Source organism: Bos grunniens, chromosome 7 (genome assembly GCF_055505025.1).
Source record: "Bos grunniens cultivar Pamir isolate PY7600 chromosome 7, Bosgru_T2T1.0, whole genome shotgun sequence".
NCBI classification, from domain to species: Eukaryota; Metazoa; Chordata; class Mammalia; order Artiodactyla; family Bovidae; genus Bos; species Bos grunniens.
The window spans coordinates 32677112-32697717 of NC_141171.1; the positions used below are offsets into that span (position 1 = coordinate 32677112).

General features: G+C 37.1%; 1 protein-coding gene across 11 annotated transcripts in view; it reads right to left on the reverse strand.

Moving 5' to 3' along the window:
* Positions 1-20606, reverse strand: part of LOC147369013 (uncharacterized) — a 284030-nt gene that overhangs the window by 212078 nt on the left and 51346 nt on the right. For 10 of the 11 annotated variants that reach the window (XR_015167078.1, XR_015167077.1, XR_015167076.1 and 7 more), the window contains one exon: positions 13682-13807. Coding sequence is in view for 1 of the 11 variants with exons in the window: in XM_086410714.1 (XP_086266840.1) it covers positions 13682-13807 (126 nt within the window). In the remaining 10 variants the exon portion in view is untranslated. Of the gene's footprint in view, positions 1-4640; positions 5067-13681; positions 13808-20606 lie in introns of those variants that run through there. The other variant, XR_015167086.1, reaches the window with a different exon arrangement.

Below are 20606 nucleotides of genomic sequence, written 5' to 3' on the forward strand. Positions count from 1 at the left end.
TGAATTGGTCTATATAATACAAATATTTTTTAAATGAAAGAAGAAAATTGATTCACAAAGTTTGTATATATATTTTGTATATTTTAATAGGTATATGTGAGTATGTGTATTTAATCAAACACATACAAATCATATAATCAAACACAGAAGAGAGTTTTTCTTATCTAAAAAGCAAGAGAGTTCCAGAAAAACATCTATTTCTGCTTTATTGACTATGCCAAAGCCTTTGACTGTGTGGATCACAATAAACTGTGGAAAATTCTGAAAGAGATAGGAATACCAGACCACTTGACCTGCCTCTTGAGAAACCTATATGCAGGTCAAGAAGCAACAGTTAGAACTGGACATGGAACAACAGATTGATTCCAAATAGGAAAAGGAGTACGTCAAGACTGTATATTGTCACCCTGCTTATTTAACTTGTATGCCGAGTACATCATAGGAAATGCTGGGCTGGAGGAAGCACAAGCTGGAATCAAGATTTCCAGGAGAAATATCAATAACCTCAGATATGCAGATGACAGCACACTTATGGCAGAAAGTGAAGAAGAACTAAAGAGTCTCTTGAAAGTGAAAGAGGAGAGTGAAAAAGTTGGCTTAAAGCTCAACATTCAGAAAACTAAGATCATGGCATCTGGTCCCATCACTTCATGGGAAATAGATGGGGAAACAGTGGAAACAGTGCCAGACTTTATTTTTTTGGGCTCCAAAATCACTGCAGATGGTGACTGCAGCCATGAAATTAAAAGACGCTTACTCGTTGGAAGGAAAGTTATGAGCAACATAGACAGCATATTCAAAAGCAGAGACATTACTTTGCCAACAAAGGTCCATCTAGTCAAGGCTATGGTTTCTCCAGTGGTCATGTATGGATGGGAGAGTTGGACTGTGAAGAAAACTGAGCACCGTAGAATTGATGCTTTTGAACTGTGGTGTTGGAGAAGATTCTTGAGAGTTGCTTGGACTGCAAGGAGATCCAACCAGTCCATCCTAAAGGAGATCAGACCTGGGTGTTCAGTGGTAGGACTGATGTCGAAGCTGAAACTCCAATACTTTGGCCATCTGATGCGAAGAGCTGACTCATTGGAAAAGGCCCTGATGCTGGAAAAGATTGAGGGCAGGAGGAGAAGGGGACGACAGAGGATGAAATGGTTGGATGGCATCACCGACTCAATGGACATGGGTTTGGGTGAACTCTGGGAGTTGGCGATGGATAGGGAGGCCTGACATGCCTGATCATGGGGTCGCAAAGAGTCGTACACAATTGAGCGACTGAACTGAACATACAAGAGTAAAACCATCAAACCTAATTCATTCTGGAGACTTCACTATAAAACATAAGTATTTTTCAGTCACAGCAAAATGAAAGTTCATAATATTTACATTTTAATAGATCTTTCATTGAAATTGCTTTTTCAGAAACATTCTCTTATTTTCTCTGAAAGCAGTAAGGAAACAACTGGGTTATAAAATAATGAAAGTCTAGGCTGCATTGCCAATAATTTCAGAGAGTCATTTGACTTTTTTTCTTATATACCATTAAAATATTTTTTTTAACCTCCAAATTGAAAAAGCAATAAACGGCAGTGCTCACTGTTTTATTTTTTCTCTTTTTGAGTACCTACCTTCTGTGACCAACATTGTTCCTCTCTGCAAAGTACCAAATGATAGCAAGAACAGGATTCAATTTGAAATATTATTAACTTTAGCAATCACACCAAATAATTTAAGTGATAAATCCCAAGTCCTATTAAAGTGACAGAATGAGAGTTTCTATTTATTACCTAACTGATACACGAACAAGTCTTAAAGGACTATATACTTTGGGGTGGGAAGCAAGGAGGGAGATGATTAGCTATATAATGTTAGAAGAAGCTGAGTGAGCATATAATGGCAGTGTCTATTTAATTATAATGTAAAAGAAAGGACATTTTAGACAGTGGACATGATTATTTCCATCCCATTGGCAAAATGATTATTCTCTTAAACTAGAAGATATTTAAATTTGTAATCATAAAATGCCCATATTTTCAAATACAGTTTTCACTTAAGCTTGAAGCTTTTTTAGATCTGATTTCCCATGAAGAGATATGTTCACCAAGCAAAGCCCAGTATTTTAGACTATATGATAGTTATATTTCCCATTGTGTAATTCAAAGTGGGATTTGTTTTTCTTCATAATTCTTGAGAACTTGGTTGATGTGACCAGACCTCTGGGAAAGTGTTCAGTTTGCAGACACACATGTTTTGAGCTAGACCCAAAATTACGACGTATTCACCAAGGCAATACCACAGAATGGGTCTTATGAGACAGTCAGCTGTTCTTCCCCAGGAGACTCAAGACATCCCCACTGATTGAATGCTTGGTTGCTAATTACTTGTGTTTTAAATGTTATACTGCATAACAATTATGTATTGTGAACACACACCAAAGTATAGAAAGCTAGTTGTAAAACGTCAGCAATAACAATAATAGTAATAATAAATAACCAACAGTTGAAATGTACTGAGGCTTTACAGGGATTGGGCTCCCCTGGTGATTCAGCTGGTAAAGAACCCACTGCAGTGCAGGAGACCAAGATTCAATCTCTGGGTTGGGAAGATACCCTGGAGAAGGGAATGGCTATCCACTCCAGTATTCTGGCCTGAAGAATTCCATGGACTGCATAGTCCATGGGGTCACAAAGAGTTGGACACAACTGAATGACTTTCACTTTCACTTACAGGGATCATTGCTTAAGAGAAGTACATTATTATGATCTTCATATTTTTGATGAATACATTGAAACAAAAGAGATTTCAAACTAATTTTCCAAAGTCAAACAGCTAAATGGAAGTGATCAGAAGTGAAACCAGGTATTCTGATGAGAGGGCTATTCTATGAGTCACCGTGCAATACAGATTTATTTTGTTTGCTAAAAGGGAAGACTCATTTAAGATCATGACATATCCATTGTGTTCAGCATCTGGCACAGCATCTTGAATCCTGAAGAACATGAACAATTTGTCAGATGGAATCAAAATCTGATTTCAAGGACTATGACCTCAGAAGTGAGTAAGCTGACTAAACAAACAACACTTTAAGTAAAAAATCAGTTCCAATAAGATTTTTATGCCCTTCAAAATAACCAAAAAGTTAAGATATTAAGTTATGGATATTTAGCAAGCACTTTCCAATGGGTATAATATTTCCTCTATTTCTCTTATGGGGAGTGAGTAGTAACTTTATAACTGTATTATAATAGCTTTTAAAAAGGATTTTGAATGGCCATCAATACTTCTAAATCTCATTAATGTGTCTCTCTACTTTTCATTTTTGTCTTTCCATATTTAACATACCATTTTAGATAGTCTATGTATAAGCTGTTCACCCCATTATCAAAGGAAAAGAACATAAACATTATTTATTAACAAATGATATTTTATTATTGTCTTAACCCAGAAACGACTTAGACGGACAATCCTGCCAGGTAATTATTTCATAAAGAAAAAACACAGATGAGCTATTCCAAAAGTTAATCAATTATTTCTAGTAGATACTTTCTAATTAAAATATCAAAATATCAATATTTAATATGAATTTTGTTGGCAGTATTATTATTATGGAGGAAGATGTATGACTATAACAACCTTTATGTTTTTTTGAAAACTGAAATCATTCCTGGCTAAGCTATATGGCGTAGAACTTTTATCATAATTTTACCTATACATATAAGCAGATCCTATACAATTACTTGAAGAGAATACTGACCCTATCCTTTCCTCCTCTTTGTAGAGTTAATAGTGGTCTTTAGCACAGTTTTGTTAGTCTCCCACTTACACAAGGGATCACTGACCTCAACTCCAGTCAATAGTCAATTGAAGGATGTGTGCTTTTACTCAAAGAAGAGCTGCTCCTCAGTCACCTGTCACCCCATCTTATCCCAGGGTCAGTTGAGAGAAATCATCTTGAAAGTAGCTTGAAATGCTTCACATTGTACCTATTCAGATCATTAGAAGGGCAAAACTATCATTCTCTCAGCCACTGGAAGCATTACTAGTCACTTTGATGCTATGGCACTAGCTCATGCTAAAAGTCAGAATAAGAAATGATACCATGAAATGAATACGTAAATATGCCATGTGGATTTTTTAAGGGGGAAATCTAATCTCTTTGTTGTCAGGTCCCCTCTCTGTGGCCCCCTCTGGAAACCTATAGAAAAACCATAAGCCTTGGAGTATCCTAGGGTGGGGAAGCAAAGTGTGAGGAACCTCTGTTGCTCAGCCCTCTGCTGGGGTCAGCTCTGACCAGGAGAATGCATAAGGAGGGGTAGCTGATAACTCCACCAGCAGGGGAGGTGACTAGCCAGGATGCTTGGAGAGGAGGTACCTGAGGCCAGCTCCCCTCTGGGGCCCATGGGAGGGTGATGCATCAGGGGTGAAAGCCCAGTTCGGGGCTGGGACAATGCAGGCCCTTCTTCTGCCAGTAGTCATTGCTCCTTTCCTTAATTCATTGCAACACATTTTGTTTATAAGACAACTGGGATAAATTCCCTGTAAAACAACAAATATGAGTTTTTTGAGCAATCACTCTGTTTATATCTTTTAGAGGCTCTGGGTTACATCCCTGAGTTTTCTCCTTTTTTTGATTGCCTGTGAGAATGTGAGAGCCTAATTTTTGACTCACACATCAGAACATATGGGTCATTATGACATGATTTTTAAGCATTTCCTCTGGATTTCATTATAAACTGCCATCAATTTTTTAAATGACCAACTTTACTCTTTGCAATCTTGTATGCTATGTACTCTTTTAAAGTGTTATTTTTCCTGAATATGTATATAGGATATGAAGTCAAGTGCCATTATGGTCTTATTTTATAATCTGTCAATGGATTTGATCACAAGTTCTCATCAATCTAAAATCCCCAACTTCATCCTCTTCAACAGCTGTGAATTCTTCTCTGAGGCATCTAGTCTGATTTTCCATGATGCTTTCTAAAATTTCTACCAAAGGGTGACAAGGTTCATGATCAGAGGCCATCCATAAACTCTAGAGCTTCACTTTCATTTGGTAGATGTTAATTCTGAGAGTGAAAGGTAGAGAAGGAAGGAGAATCTGTCATTTGCAATCAGAAAGATGCTTTTCTGAGAGAGCTTGGTGAGCTAAGCACATGATACCCAGGCTGAACACTATGTTTAGAGCAGACAAATCTGAAATAGAAACAAAGCCTTCCATGACTACTAGTGCTCATTTGTCCTCACATGCAGGCCAGATGAAATAATGGCACGGTATCCAGATCATCTTTTACTTTTGCAATCACATGTTACCAGACTCAGTACTGCCATTGTTACATCCAATACCATGAATAAAAACCAAATGCTCAAAATTTATCTACTTTTTTTTTCTTTTTTAAATTTGTGGCCACGGGGCGGGAAGTGAGTCATTAAGAAGAGGTACTTACAGGGTCCAGTGAGGTAATAAGTAAACTTGCCAGAGTCTGTGGTTAAATGGAAAGAGTTCAGGTTAAAATGGATCTGGGTGATTGATGCCATCTGGAAAAAAGAACCCTAACATGGCTGATTATCCTGCCAGAAATATGCCAATTTTTAAAAGATACCAAATAATTTTAAAAGTATTTTAAAAATTAAAGTGCTATGCAGCCCAAAGAAAACAGCCTGCCAGTCTGTGAATTTTAGTTTAAAATGTATATAAATATTCCAAAGGACAGCTTGTGTTTTTAAAATAAAACCTAGAACATTTTGAAAATAGCACTTGTATTTAAACTGCACAGCAAATCGTGAAGAGCTTAAAATATTTGTATTTGTGTAGCCATACATACATTCAATAATTCATTAGGTTACACAAGTCTGTGCAATGTTGGAGGAAAGAATGAAAACCAGCTATTCTGGAGAATATTGAAACATTATCTGATAATTACAACGATGCAAGAGTATATGTTTAAAAAGATATTTAACCCTAATTTAGCATATTCTAAAGAGAATGATGATTAAAATAAATATTGATTTGATTAAAGCTTGGATGTTTCACTCAATAAAAGCAGAAAAAGAGAGTAGTTGGGAATAATGGGTATTGTCTCTGCTGCCTTTGGGGTATATATTACTATATTTCACATGCCTAGGAAATCTATTCCCAAAACCAGATATATATAATCCAGATTTCGATTTATCACTTTAGCTAGGTCCAAAGTAAAATCATATGTTGACTTGATTTATTTTTTCTCATTTCCTGATCCTGCTATATATCATGCAACATTAGACAAGTTAATTTGAATGCTTCCTCACTGAACACTATTTATTAGGAAGTACAAATTCTGTGACAATAAGGTCTCTTTATCATTACTATTTAATTCATTCACTTACTTTTTAACCCACATGGCTTTAAAAATTATTTTCAACAGTATGGAGGTTCATCAAAAAAACCAAAACAGAATTAAAATATTATTCTTCAATCCCACTACTGGGCATATATCTGGAAAAAAACAACAATTTGAAAAGATTCATGTACCCCAGGGTTCACTGAAGCACTATATACAACAGCCAGGATATAAAAGCAGAAGAAATTCATGTCTCTGATTTTATTTTTGAAACTCATAAAAAGAGAGATCTTTACTACAACTCCTCAGAGAATTAACTCTATGCAATACACCTCCTTTATAATAAATATACAGATAAAATGCATAATTTCTTGTCACATCTGCCAATATAGTCCAGAGGTATCATATCAGCATAGAAACCATGTGCCGTAGTAAATCACTTCAGTTGTGTCTGACTCTTTGCAATCCTGTGGACTGTAGCCTGCCAGGCTCCTCTGATCATGGGATTCTCCAGGCAAGAATACTGGAGTGGGTTGCCATGTCCTCCTCCAGGGTACCTTCCTGACCTAGGGACTGAACCCACGTCTTTATATCCCCTGCACTAGCAGGTGGGTTCTTTACCACTAATACCACCTGGGAAGCCCTGGAGTAAATCATGGAGTAATCAGTATGGCAGAGCATACACAATGTACTAATATGCTGTTATAAGACGACTTGTACATTTCTAATGGCATAGCTTCACTTTGAGTGAAGAGCCTAGAATATATAGAGCAGGGCTCCTCAACTTCAGTACTATTAACATATTGAGCTTGGTCTTTATTTGCTGGGAAGAGCTGTGCACTAAATGTTGTTTATCAGCATTTCTGGCCTCAACCCGCTAGATGCCAGCAGCTTCACTCTCCCGATTGTGACAACCTAAAATGTACCTAACTAAATATTGCCAAATGTTTCCTGTGGAGGAAGGCAAACACCCATGATTAAGAAGCACTGCTCTAGATGAATAGAATGATTACACAAAATCCTCCACAAATAGTATTTCTTTCAGTTGAGGCTTTGAAAGCTATTACGTGGCTGTCAACACAAGCTTATTCTGTCTCAGCAGTAGCTAGAGTACAGGTATTTCTCAGAGATAATAGTGTCAATAAGTGCAGAGATTTAGACTTGAAAAATTAACTGCACTGATGGTGGCTAAGGGAAAAACACTTACCTGTTTAGTATAAATTCATCACCTCTTCTTGAATATCCAATTAAAGACATTCACAGACTTTCTTATAGATAAACTTGGTTCTGTGGCATAATTCTAGCCAATAGAATGTGAGTGGAAGTGGAAAGTACAATTTCTTTGCAAGACTTACAAGAAGTAGCCCTTCTTACTTTTTTCACCATGCTTCTATTTGATGCAGAAAATGATGATCACCAAAGAGGCGGTGAAGGCCCATGATGGAAAAAACCCTAGTGCTTAAAAGAAAAGTGTAGAAAAACTTACAGTCAACTAGGGACGCCAGTGCTGGATTGTGTTGCAAATAAAATTTTAGTGTGTTTGAGCCCATACACAATGTGGATCTGTATATCACAATGGTTTAAATTACGCTAAATAACACACACACAATAGCTTTAATAGCCGCTTCCGAACATATGAAATATAGACATGTGCATGCCTTTTCATGGTTTTTACACATTAATTTATCACATGGATATTTTTATGTAGGATCATGTGAAAATAAGTTTCATAACTAAGATTTTTAGCCTCAAGGGTATTATTTCAGAATGCAGATGACACAGCTAGACAACACAGGACATGAACACAACAGAACAAAACAGTAAACAAAGAAACAAATAGATTATACAGCACAAGAAATCTAGAGCTAAAAGTTACAAAACTCCTCAGTTTTATTACTATCAACTTCCAGTTAAAGAATGTTGAAATTCAAGCAACTGGCTTTTATTCTTAAATCTCATCTCCTTTATGAAGTCTTTTATAAATGGATCCCTCTGTCCATATGAATTGCTGACTGGTGTTTCTTAATAACCATGTATCTGTTGCAACCTTGTATTTTTAACTATCCTTTGTCTTGTAATCCCAAAGAAAGGCAATGACAAAGAATGCTCAAACTACGGCACAATTGCACTCATCTCACACACTAGTAAAGTAATGCTTAAAATTTTCTAAGCCAGGCTTCAGCAATACGTGAACCATGAAATTCCAGATGTTCAACCTGGTTTTATTTTTTTTTAATATAAGTTTATTTATTTTAATTGGAGGTTAATTACTTTACAATATTGCATTGGTTTTGCCATACATCAACATGAATCTGCCACGGGTGTACACGTGTTCCCCATCCTGAACCCCCCTCCCTCCTCCCTCCCCATCCCATCCCTCTGGGTCGCCTCAGTGCACCAGTCCCAAGCATCCAGGATCATGCATTGAACCTGGACTGGCGATTCGTTTCATATATGATATTATACATGTTTCAATGCCATTCTCCCAAATCATCCCACCCTCTCCCTCTCCCACAGAGTCCAAAAGACTGTTCTATACATCTGTGTCTCTTTTGCTGTCTCCATACAGGGTTATTGTTACCATCTTTCTAAATTCCATAAAGCAAGGTGAAAAGATGGCCTTTAGAATGAGAGAAAATAATAGCAAATGAAGCAAATGACAAAACAACTAATCTCAAAAATATACAAGCAACTCCTGAAGCTCATTTCCAGAAAAATAAACGACCCAATCAAAAAATGTGCCAAAGAACTAAATAGACATTTCTCCAAAGAAGACATACAGATGGCTAACAAACACATGAAAAAATGCTCAACATCACTCATTATCAGAGAAATGCAAATCAAAACCACAATGAGGTATCATTTCACGCCAGTCAGAATGGCTACAATCCAAAAGTCTACAAGCAATAAATGCTGGAGAGGGTGTGGAGAAAAGGGAACCCTCTTACACTCTTGGTAGGAATGCAAACTAGTACAGCCACTATGGAGAACAGTGTGGAGATTCCTTAAAAAACTGGAAATAGAACTGTCTTATGACCCAGCAATCCCACTGCTGGGCATACACACCGAGGAAACCAGATTTGAAAGAGACACGTGTACCTCGATGTTCATCGCAGCACTGTTTATAATAGCCAGGACATGGAAGCAACCTAGATGTCCATCAGCAGATGAATGGATAAGAAAGCAGTGGTACATATACACAATGGAGTACTACGCAGCCATTAAAAATAATACGTTTGAATCAAGGTGGTTTTAGAAAAGGCAGAGGAACCAGAGATCAAACTGCCAATATCTGCTGGATCATGGAAAAAGCAAGAGAGTTCCAGAAAAACATCTATTTCTGCTTTATTGACTATGTCAAAGCCTTTGACTGTGTGGATCACAATAAACTGTGGAAAATTCTGAAAGAGATGGGAATACCAGACCACCTGACCTGTCTCTTGAGAGATATGTATGCAGGTCAGGAAGCAACAGTTAGAACCGGACATGGAGCAACACACTGGTTCCAAATAGGAAAAGGAGTACGTCAAGGCTTGTATTGTCACCCTACTTATTTAACTTATATGCAGAGTACATCATGAGAAACCCTGGGCTGGAGGAAGCACAAGCTGGAATCAAGATTGCCGGGAGAAATATCAATAACCTCAGATATGCTGATGACACCACCCTTATGGCAGAAAGTGAAGAACCAAAGAGCCTCTTTATATATAAAAGCTTTGATTATAGCATCCCCATTAAGGAATACATGTGCTAATATAATAGATACCATAAACACTAATAGTTGAGGTAAATTTATTGAAAACCACACACAGTATAGTCTCTTCCTCGAACTATACCACCTCTCAAAAAAGAATTTCAAAAAATTTTGTAATACATTACTAAAATCCAACCAGTATGTTTGGATATTGGTAAAACCATATCCCTTTAACAGGGACCTTTCTGAACTTTATGGGCCTGGTGACCTAGAAAAAATGCTCCTCTTTTGAGGACAGGGACATAACATATTGAATTCATAAAATTCATAGATAGCTGTATTGTCCTGAAAAAGCTATAGCTTTCTAAACATGTGTGTAGTATGCAAAACTGAAGTCTCTAAGTATCACCTAAAACCTGAAATTTCTTGTAAGGCTATTAAAGGATTACCAATGAAACTGGAAATAAGAATTTATCCCTAAAGTTAATGAACTGAAATGTTTTTGTGTCTGTCATGATTTGGCTCTTGTGGAGTCTGGACAGAGAGTCATCCAGCTTTTCTGTAAACAGCTACATGGTCAAAATTTCAGGTGTTGCAGGACATTTCTTCTCCATCATGACTACTTAACTCTGCCATTCCACTGCGAAACCAGCCATAGACAGTAAGTAGCCAATGAGTGTGTGGCTCTATTTCAATAAAATTCTGTCTACAAAAACCCAGGGTAGACTGGATTTGAAAGCCTGTGAGCCAGCTTGCTAACACTAAATCTGTCATATTCTCTATTCTGTATCCATATGAGTTTTGTCTTATTCTTTTGCTTTCTTATTCTAGAACAATGAGTCATTTTACTTTAGATAACAGCACTCTCTTTTCCTTGACAAAAATGCATTCTATATTCCTTGCATACCCTTTATATGAAAAATATACATCCCATTTTCTTCCCTTACCTTGTATACAAAGTTGTTTCCCTTCACCCTTACTCTTTCTAGGCTGAGTGCCAAAGAACCGATGCTTTCGAACTTTGGTGCTGGAATAGACTCCTGAGAGTCCCTTGGATAGCAAGGAGATCAAACCAGTCAATCCTAAAGGAAATCAACCTTGAATATTCATTGGAAGGACTGATGCTGAAGTTGAAGCTCCCATACTCTGACCACCTGATGCAAAGAGCCAACTTCACTGGAAAAGACCCTGATCTGGGAAAGACTGAGGGAAGGAGGAAAAGGGGGTGAAAAAGGCTGAGATGGTTGGACGGCATCACTGACTCAATGGACATGAGTTGAGCAAACTCTGGGAGATAGTGAAGGATAGGGAAGCCTGGAGTGCTGTAGTCTATGGGGTCACAGAGTCAGATATGACTGAGCAACTGAACAACAACAACTGTATTTTTACAAATTGATAACATATTTTAACTATATATACTTCACTTTCCAGTTAAAGCTAGGAAGTAGGGAATTGTGAACTATCCTATGTTAGCATCCTACAGTAGATTAGCAAGTTTGATAAATACATTAATTATAAAACTTATATTTTAGAGACATGTTTTTAAATAATACAACTTTTAAAGTGTATAACATATTTGTTAATAGACTCACACATCTTTTGTTTCTCTAAAAATATCGAAAAGTCAAAAGTAGACAAATTTAAATTTATGTTCAGCAATTAATGCCTGTGAAATCATAGTATATTATCTTATTTGGAAATAATCTAGATGTTCAATGAATATTCATTTTTTTAGTTTAACTTAGTATAAACCTTTATTTTTTACATTTATTTACATTACATATTTTTAACAACAATGCTTAGATTAGATATCAGTTAGCCATCATCTTAGCTTTCTCGTTGACAAATTTTGTAACATAAAAATGGAAGTGAAAATGTTAGTTGCTTAGTCATGTCTGACTCTGTTACCCATGGACTGGAGACTGCCAGGCTCCTCTGTCCATGGATTTCCCAGGCAAGAATACTGGAATGGATAGCCATTTCCTCCTCCAGGGGATCTTCCCAATCCAGGGATCAAACTCCGGTTTGTCATATTGCAGGAGGATTCTTTACCATCTGAGCCACCAGGGAAGCCTCAACATGAGTTTATTTTTGACTAGTAAACCCAGGTAGAAAAAGTTGTATATTTGTATTATATTTAATATTGAGAATGAGTGTGAATATTAAATCTACAAACTTAAATTAGCTTTTATTTATCAAAGATTATACCAGGTCATATGAACCTGAAAAAAATTTGGGTTAGTTTCTATATTTTTGGGTGTTTTAGGAATACTTAATCTATATAGGTATTTATTTTTAGGCCAATTCAATTGAACTGATTTTTAAATATAATTATACATAATATACATATGTACATAAATACACAAAAACCTATAGCAGACATAAGCTAAAATTTTAGAGGCTTCATCTTTAAATTTTAGTCATGTCTGAGGTACAATAATGCAAAACTCAAAAGAATAGCTGGATCTAAATTGTGCTTCTGGCTGACAGACTAAGAAGTTAAGACTAACTGCTCAGATGGCCAAAGTGTTTCGTTTTGTTTTTATATTGGACTATAGTTGATTTACAATGATGTGTTACCTTTAGATGTACAGAAATGTGGTTCAGTTTATATATATATGTGCGTATATATATATATATATATGCTGTTGCTGCTAAGTCACTTCAGTCGTGTCCGACTCTGTGCGACCCCATAGACGGCAGCCCACCAGGCTCCCCCGTCCCTGGGATTCTCCAGGCAAGAACACTGGAGTGGGTTGCCATTTCCTTCTCCAATGCATGAAAGTGAAAAAGTGAAAGTGAAGTTGCTCAGTCATGTCCGACTCTAGCGACCCCATGGACTGCAGCCCACCAGGCTCCTCCATCCATGGGATTTTCCAGGCAAGAGTACTAGAGTGGGGTGCCATTGCCTTCTCTGATATATATATATATATATATAGGTATATATATGTGTGTGTCTGTGTGTATATATATATATATACACACACACACATACACATACATTCTTTCTCAAAACCTTTTCCCATTTAGGTTATTATAGAATACTGAGCAGAGTTCCCTATGCTATACAGTAGGTCCTTACTGGTTATCTATTTTAAATATAGTAGTGTATATGTTTTTCCTGTAACTGAAGATTCTTTATCTACACATAGTAAAGATACTTTTAGAGAGAAACTATTTTTGGAGTCATTTGTCTTTTAGAAACCTCTACCTTTCAATCAAAGATTGCATTCCACACTGTCTCCTAGAAGTTCGAGATCTCTCTTTACGAAGATGCCCCTTAAAGTTGGCCAATCTAAATTCAAGTTTCCCAAAAGTGGCTGTTATAACTGCAAATTATCCAAAAGTTTACCCATATGCCAAAGAGGCACAAGATTCTGGTCCATAATAGGTATACCTCCAGGAAGCAGTTGTTTTTGAAAGAGATGAAAAAAAAAAAAGTTTTAGACTGAGTGAAATCCATTTTTGCCTTTAGAATCCCTAGACATCTTAACCATGAGGGCGCGTGTTTTCCAGTAGCTGTCCCAAGACATAGGGAATCATGTGTTTCCCAGACCACCTTTAGGACAGGATAGAAAGAAACTTCAACAAACAAAATACAAGTATGCTCATTGAAATCAGAAAGCTCTAAACACAAGGAGAGTGGACCTCTGATTGAAGAGAGACTTACCCTCCAGTTCCAGGGTTGGTGAGAAAGCAGTGAGAGGAATGGGCTCTGAGGGCACAGGCACCTGGTTGCTCACTGTCCTCTGAGTCATTGGGGGTCTTCTTTCAATTCCATTTCTGATGCCAGAAACTGTCAAAAATCCAGAAATGGCAAAATTAAAAACCCAGATTAAGGAATAGTATTTAGTGCAAGTTTACTGTGCATATAAGAACAGTTTGTGAATGAGGAGCCTTCAAAAATAAAAACTTCATGACCTCAAGGGCATGAAGTTATAAGAAGGTTTATAGAGTGAAAATGAGGAAGTTGTTTACCCTTTCCAATGATTGGTTGTTAAAATGGAGCTCTCCTGATAGCAGGGGATCAGTTAAAAGTGATCATCTCATACCAATTTGGGGAAGATGAGGTAAGTCTACTTTATGATTTTTCAGAGGTTTTTTTACAAGGGATAACATAAATTATGTTCCTGTTCATGAAATAAGATAATTTAGTTTTGTGTATGTGTTTAAAATATTCTTTTATATTCAGAAAATCCTCAAGTCCAGTTTCCATTTTGTATTCAATTTTAACATCAGTAATCTAAACTATATTAAAGGACTGTTCTTTGATTCAATTTTATTGTGTTTATATTTGTTATTTTTAATATTCTTAAAAAATTTTTGTAGACATTTCCTTTAAAAGGGTCTATCTTATTTTCCTTGAAAACATGTTACCAAAGTCCATGATTCAATTATAAAGTAAAAAAATAATGCTGATGCTGCACAACAAATAACACCTCTCTGTACTTAACTAATTATCATCATATAATCATAGGAATTAGATATCCTTGATGATTTCTACTTGTGGGAAGCTGTAATTTACATGTTACTTCAGAATTTATTACGTTAATTTGCATTCAGGTATGCGCCTAACCTCAGAACAAGGCATAGTCTATTATATAGTTTACATGCTACAGACACTTATCAGTATTAAAATAGAGAACACAAGTTACAGCTGACATGGAAACATTGCTGCAAATATTTTCAAATCAAATCATATTAAAAACCATTAGTTTTATTTTGAGATACATCCTAGGTTACTTATGAGATTTGCTATAGACAAAAGTCTATACAATTGGTATATTTGTGTTTATACTTTTGTGTTTGCTTCTGAGAGGACAAGTTGGAGAAACAATTCAACACTTTATATTGCATTTCACAGATATAACATTGTTACATTAAAAAAATTTCCATATTCTATGCATGCTTTAAAGTTGACAGTTCCCTGGTCATGAACAAAAAAGAGAAAAAGGATACCAAAAATGATTGTATGAAGGATTTTTCACAATCATTTCAAAATATTGTGAAGTAATTAGCCTCTAATTAAAATAAAATAATTAATTAAAGAAAGAAAATAAACCAAAGTCATGCTTATTTTTTTTTCCCCCTTGTGGTATTAATAAACATTGCTTACATACACTGCTACTTTTCTTTAGGTCATAATTAATTTTAGGGAGATTAAGCTTACAAAAATTATTTGCATATTTGATATAAATTGCTTTGTAAACAGTATCAATGAAGGTTGTTGCTGAACCATGAAAGATGCCAGAATTCTTTGCCTTCAGAGGAGAAGAATTCAATTCAGGGCCAGAGACGAGGCTTGATTGCTCAGAGTTTTTGTGCAATAGAGTTTTTTTAAAGTATAAAAGGGATAGAGAAAGCTTCTGATATAGACATCATCAGGGGGAAGAAAGAGTACCCCCCTTGCTAGTGTTAGCAATGGAGTTATATACTCTCCAATTAGTTATTACAATAAATCAAAAGAATGTCTAGAGATAGCAAAGATCTTACTAGACCCACTCCCACAGTCCACATTTCAAGATAACAGGATTGGCCAGAAGGCCCTCAGGAAGGAGAAATTGTCCTCAAGCAGGATACATTGCTACTATCTAATCCTTAGTACAGAGTTCAAGATTTAGTCCCTTAAATCTATTTCTCACTCCCACTATATAATCATAAGGGATTTGATTTAGGTCATACCTGAATGGCCTAATGCAAAGAAATAGAGGGAAACAACAGAATGGGAAAGGCTAGAGATCTCTTCAAGAAAATTAGAGATACCAAGGGAACATTTCATGCAAAGATGGGCTTGATAAAGGACAGAAATGGTATGGACCTAACAGAAGCAGAAGATATTAAGAAGAGGTGGAAAGAATACACAGAAGAACTGTACAAAAAAAAGATCTTCATGACCCAGATAATCACAATGATGTGATCACTGACCTAGAGCCAGACATCCTGCAATGTGAAGTCAAGTGGGCCTTAGAAAGCATCACTACGAACAAAGCTAGTGAGGGGATGGCATTCCTGTTGAGCTACTTCAAATCCTGAAAGATGATGCTGTGAAAGTGCTACACTGAATATTCCAGCACATTTGGAAAACTCAGCAGTGGCCACAGGACTGGGAAAGGTCAGTTTTATTCCAATCCCAAAGAAAGGCAATGCCAAAGAATGCTCAAACTACCGCACAATTGCACTCATCTCACACACTAGTAAAGAAATGCTCAAAATTCTTCAAGCCAGGCTTCAGCAATATGTGAACCATGAACTTCCAGATGTTCAAGCTGGTTTTAGAAAAGGCAGAGGAGCCAGAGACCAAATTGCCAACATCCACTGGATCATGGAAAAAGCAAGAGAGTTCCAGAAAAAAAACATCTATTTCTGCTTTATTGACCAAAGCCTTTGACTGTGTGGATCACAATAAACTGTGAAAAATTCTTCAAGAGATGGGAATACCAGACCACCCGATCTGCCTCTTGAGAAATTTGTATGCAGGTCAGGAAGCAACAGTTAGAACTGGACATGGAACAACAGACTGGTTCCAAATAGGAAAAGGAGTATATCAAGGCTGTATACTGTCACCCTGCTTATTTAACTTCTATGCAGAGTACATCATGAGAAACGTGGGGCTGGAAGAAGCACAAGCTGGAATCAAGATTTCTGGGAGAAATATTAATAACCTCAGATATGCAGATGACACCACCCTTATGGCAGAAAGTGAAGAGGAACTAAAGAGCCTCTTGATAAAAGTGAAAGAGGAGAGTGAAAAGTTTGGCTTAAAGCTCAACATTCAGAAAACAAAGTTCATGGAATCTGGTCCCATCACTTCATGCGAAATAGATCGGAAAACACTGGAAACAGTGTCAGACTTTATTTTTTTGGGCTCCAAAATCACTCCAGATGGTGATTGCAGCCATGAAATTAAAGACACTTACTCCTTGGAAGGAAAGTTATGACCAACTTAGATAGCCTATTCAAAAGCAGAGACATTACTTTGTCAACAAAGGTCTGTCTAAGGCTATAGTTTTTCCAGTGGTCATGGTATGGATGTGAGAGTTGGACTATCAAGAAAGCTGAGTGCTAAAGAATTGATGCTTTTGAACTGTGGTGTTGGAGAAGACTCTTGAGAGTCCCTTGGATTGCAAGGAGATCCAACCAGTCCATTCTAAAGGAGATCAGTCCTGGGTGTTCATTAGAAGTACTGATGCTGAAGCTGAAACTCCAATACTTTGGCCACCTCATGCAAAGAGTTGACTCATTGGAAAAGACCCTGATTCTGGAAGGTATTGGCGGCAGGAGGGGAAGGTGACGACAGAGGATGAGATGGCGGATGGCGTCACCGACTCGATGGACATGGGTTTGGGCAAACTCCAGGAGTTGGTGATGGTCAGGGAGGCCTGGCATGCTGCGATTTATGAGGTAGCAAAGAGTCGGACATGACTGAGTGACTGAACTGAACTGACCTGACTGAACAGAGTCCAATCCAAGTTGTTAGTTGTGTAATCATCTGTTCCAGGCTTAAAGATAAAAACGTTTTATGTGACTAAGACTAAGGAATGTGGAGGAAAAAAAAAAAAGTTTGTCCTTTCCTCCTCCAGAATTCCAGACCCTTATCTCCACTTTGAGAGCCCCAGACCCCTTTCTCCTCTTTGGGAACCCTGGACTTCTTATCAATCTGCCTAGGAATTGACTCACTCATCAAGTTGAGCAAGCTTACTTGAGAAGAAAAACTAACAAAAAATTGATAACTTGTCCCTTTTGCTCATAATAGCAATCAAATGTGGGTAAATGAGAATGCTGCGTGTAAATATATAAAATACATGTTCTACTTTCCAAAAACTACTATTTGTTAAGCCATTAAAAACCTCCTCTTTCATATAGAATTTTTGTTTTCCAGTAAGTCCAATCTTTGTATGTTGAGCCAAGAAATTTTACTAGTTATGTGATTATACAAAAACAGAAAAGAAAATAGTTTTAAAATGACTCCAAGGTTTTAGGCTAAATAACTAGTGGAGTGTTTATATTGTTTTAAAAAATAAGGTGAGAAACAAGCTGCTGAAAAGAAAATGAGTTGAGTTTTGAAATAAAAAGTTTGAAGTGATGGTGTTACACCCTTACATAAATTTACACACAAAATAAATATGGAACTACTGCTTCAGTAAGAGGCTTTGGTTTATCATTATAAAGTAGGAAAAACTATATAAACTATAGTTTATAGTATAAAAACTATAGTATACAGTAGTATAAACTATAAAGTAAGCTCAGACTTAATACATGATCTGTTTACCAAGAAGGAGAATACAGAAAAGGAATAGCTGTGATTCAAAAACTCAGCTTAGTGTTTACATGTAAATAAGATTGAGATCTGGAACCAGCAAGAGGAAAAAAAAAAAATTGCATCTAGAGAAAAAGCAGAAAACAGTAATGAAATTAATATTAACACATAATATTAAACTATTCTGTCCCCACTATTCAAAAATAATACAATGAACTCACTATCAATGGAACATATACTTTCAATAATTTGTTTTATTCTCGTAGTCATGGGGAATACATACTCATTTTCACTCATGATTCAAAAGCAAGACTCAAAAAAGATGCGCTAGATTAGAAGTGAAGGGGAGGTCTAGGGTAGAAATAAACCATCTGGCTTTATTATCCCCACATTGGTTTGGTTCTGCAATTGCTGACTAAATATTCAGTTTATGGGCTGTACAGAACAGGAGCAACAGACACAGTGGCTAGTCTAAAGATATCACAAGCTCATGCAGGAAGGAGACACGAGGTCATATTGTTTCTACAGTAGGATGAAGCACTATATTAGAAGGGCTGAAATTAGGGGCATGGAAGTTAAATTGGGATATGAGCAAATGATTAAAGTGTCTTACACTGTATGAGGAAGACTTTTTAAAAGGAAGAACTAGAACTGAGCATAAAGGATGTGTGGAGAAGAATGCATGGATGTTGAATAACTTCCTATCCGTGCATTTAGTGAAGAAGGGATACACCCCCTAGGGTGACGGGGATAACCAAATACACAGTATCCAACAGTGCACAGAAGAAACAGCAGGTTGGGCTAAGTCACTTCAGTTGTGCCCAATTCTTTGTGACCCCATGGACTATAGCCCCTCAAGCTCCTCTGTTGATGGGATTTCTCCAAGGAAGAACACTGAAGTGGGTTGCTATTTCCTCCTCCAAGGGATCTTCCCCACCCAGAGACAGAACCTCTGTTTCCTGTGGTTCCTGCTTTGCAGGTAGATTCTTTACAGTTTAAGCCACCAGGGAAGATCATCAGCAATGGGTTAGTAATCACATATACTTAGAACTTGGGGGAAAGGATACAAACCATGTGTTTGTATGTCCATGTGTGTCCAAACCATGTCCATATCCTGGAGCCACACAAGGGTTACACTTGGGAACAGAGTGAACTACCGGGAGCTGTGGAAGGCAGGCTTTGTGGCATCAAGAGGGTGAGGGGACCCCTGGCTCCTGTGGCAAGGTACGGTTGATTTATTTGGATAGTTCTGAGGGTTGGCAGAAAACTTGACCCCACTGCTTTGGAATAAGTGAAAATTGTGCCCAATCTCTTTGATAAGGAGGTTGTCTGACTATAGGTCTTTACAGGTAGGAGCATAATGGAGAGATGAACGTGTAGTTAGGCCATCTGAGACCCCCTCCTGGATTCACCAGATGTCAAGGCAGCACGTAAAATTGAGTCTCATCTCTTGTCCTTACATTGCTATAGAGAGAGAAAACAGAATCACAATATGGTGATGGAAACATGCATGACAAGTGCATGAAAGACCGAGGCAGTGCCATCTGACATATATTTTAGGAAAACCCAAAGAACAGTGGAGCAAAAGAATGTGGTAAGACTATATTATTCCTGACAGCCTTAGTGATGGGTACGAATTTTCTGTCAGGGATTTAACACCTTGTTCATCTTTATTGTGGAATAAAATTTCTTCAAATAATTTTAACCAATTTTTTGTGCTGGTATTCAAGTAAACAGTTGGCATCTTAATTATAGCCCAGATTAAGTTTTACATTTTATAAAATGATATCAAATTGGTCTATGATAGTATAGGGGCTTCCCAGATGGCACAGCAGTGAAGAATCTGCCTGCCAAGACAGGAGATATAAAAGGTGGGGGTTTGACTTCTGGGTCAGGAAGATCCCCTGGAGAAGGAAATGGCAACCCACTCTAGTATTCTTGCCTAGAAAATTCCATGGACAGAAGACCCTGGCAGGCTACAGGACCTGAGGTTGCAAAGGGGTGGAAGCGACTAGCATATACATGATGATATATTTAACTTAGTATTTCTTTACATAATTATCAAAATACATATATTAGCTTATCTTTTCATTCAACCGATCTGAATTTATGAGTTTATTGTACTATAATACATAAATAGCTCAAATTAAAGATTATAATATTAGTGTCTCACAAATTCTGATTTAAATAAAAACAATTGTCTATATCGTCTAGGTTTATTCATAATACAATTCTCACTTCAGTCCAGTTCAGTCACTCAGTCGTGTCCGACTCTTTGCGAGCCCATGAATCTCAGCACGCCAGGCCTCCCTGTCCATCACCAACTCCTGGAGTTCAC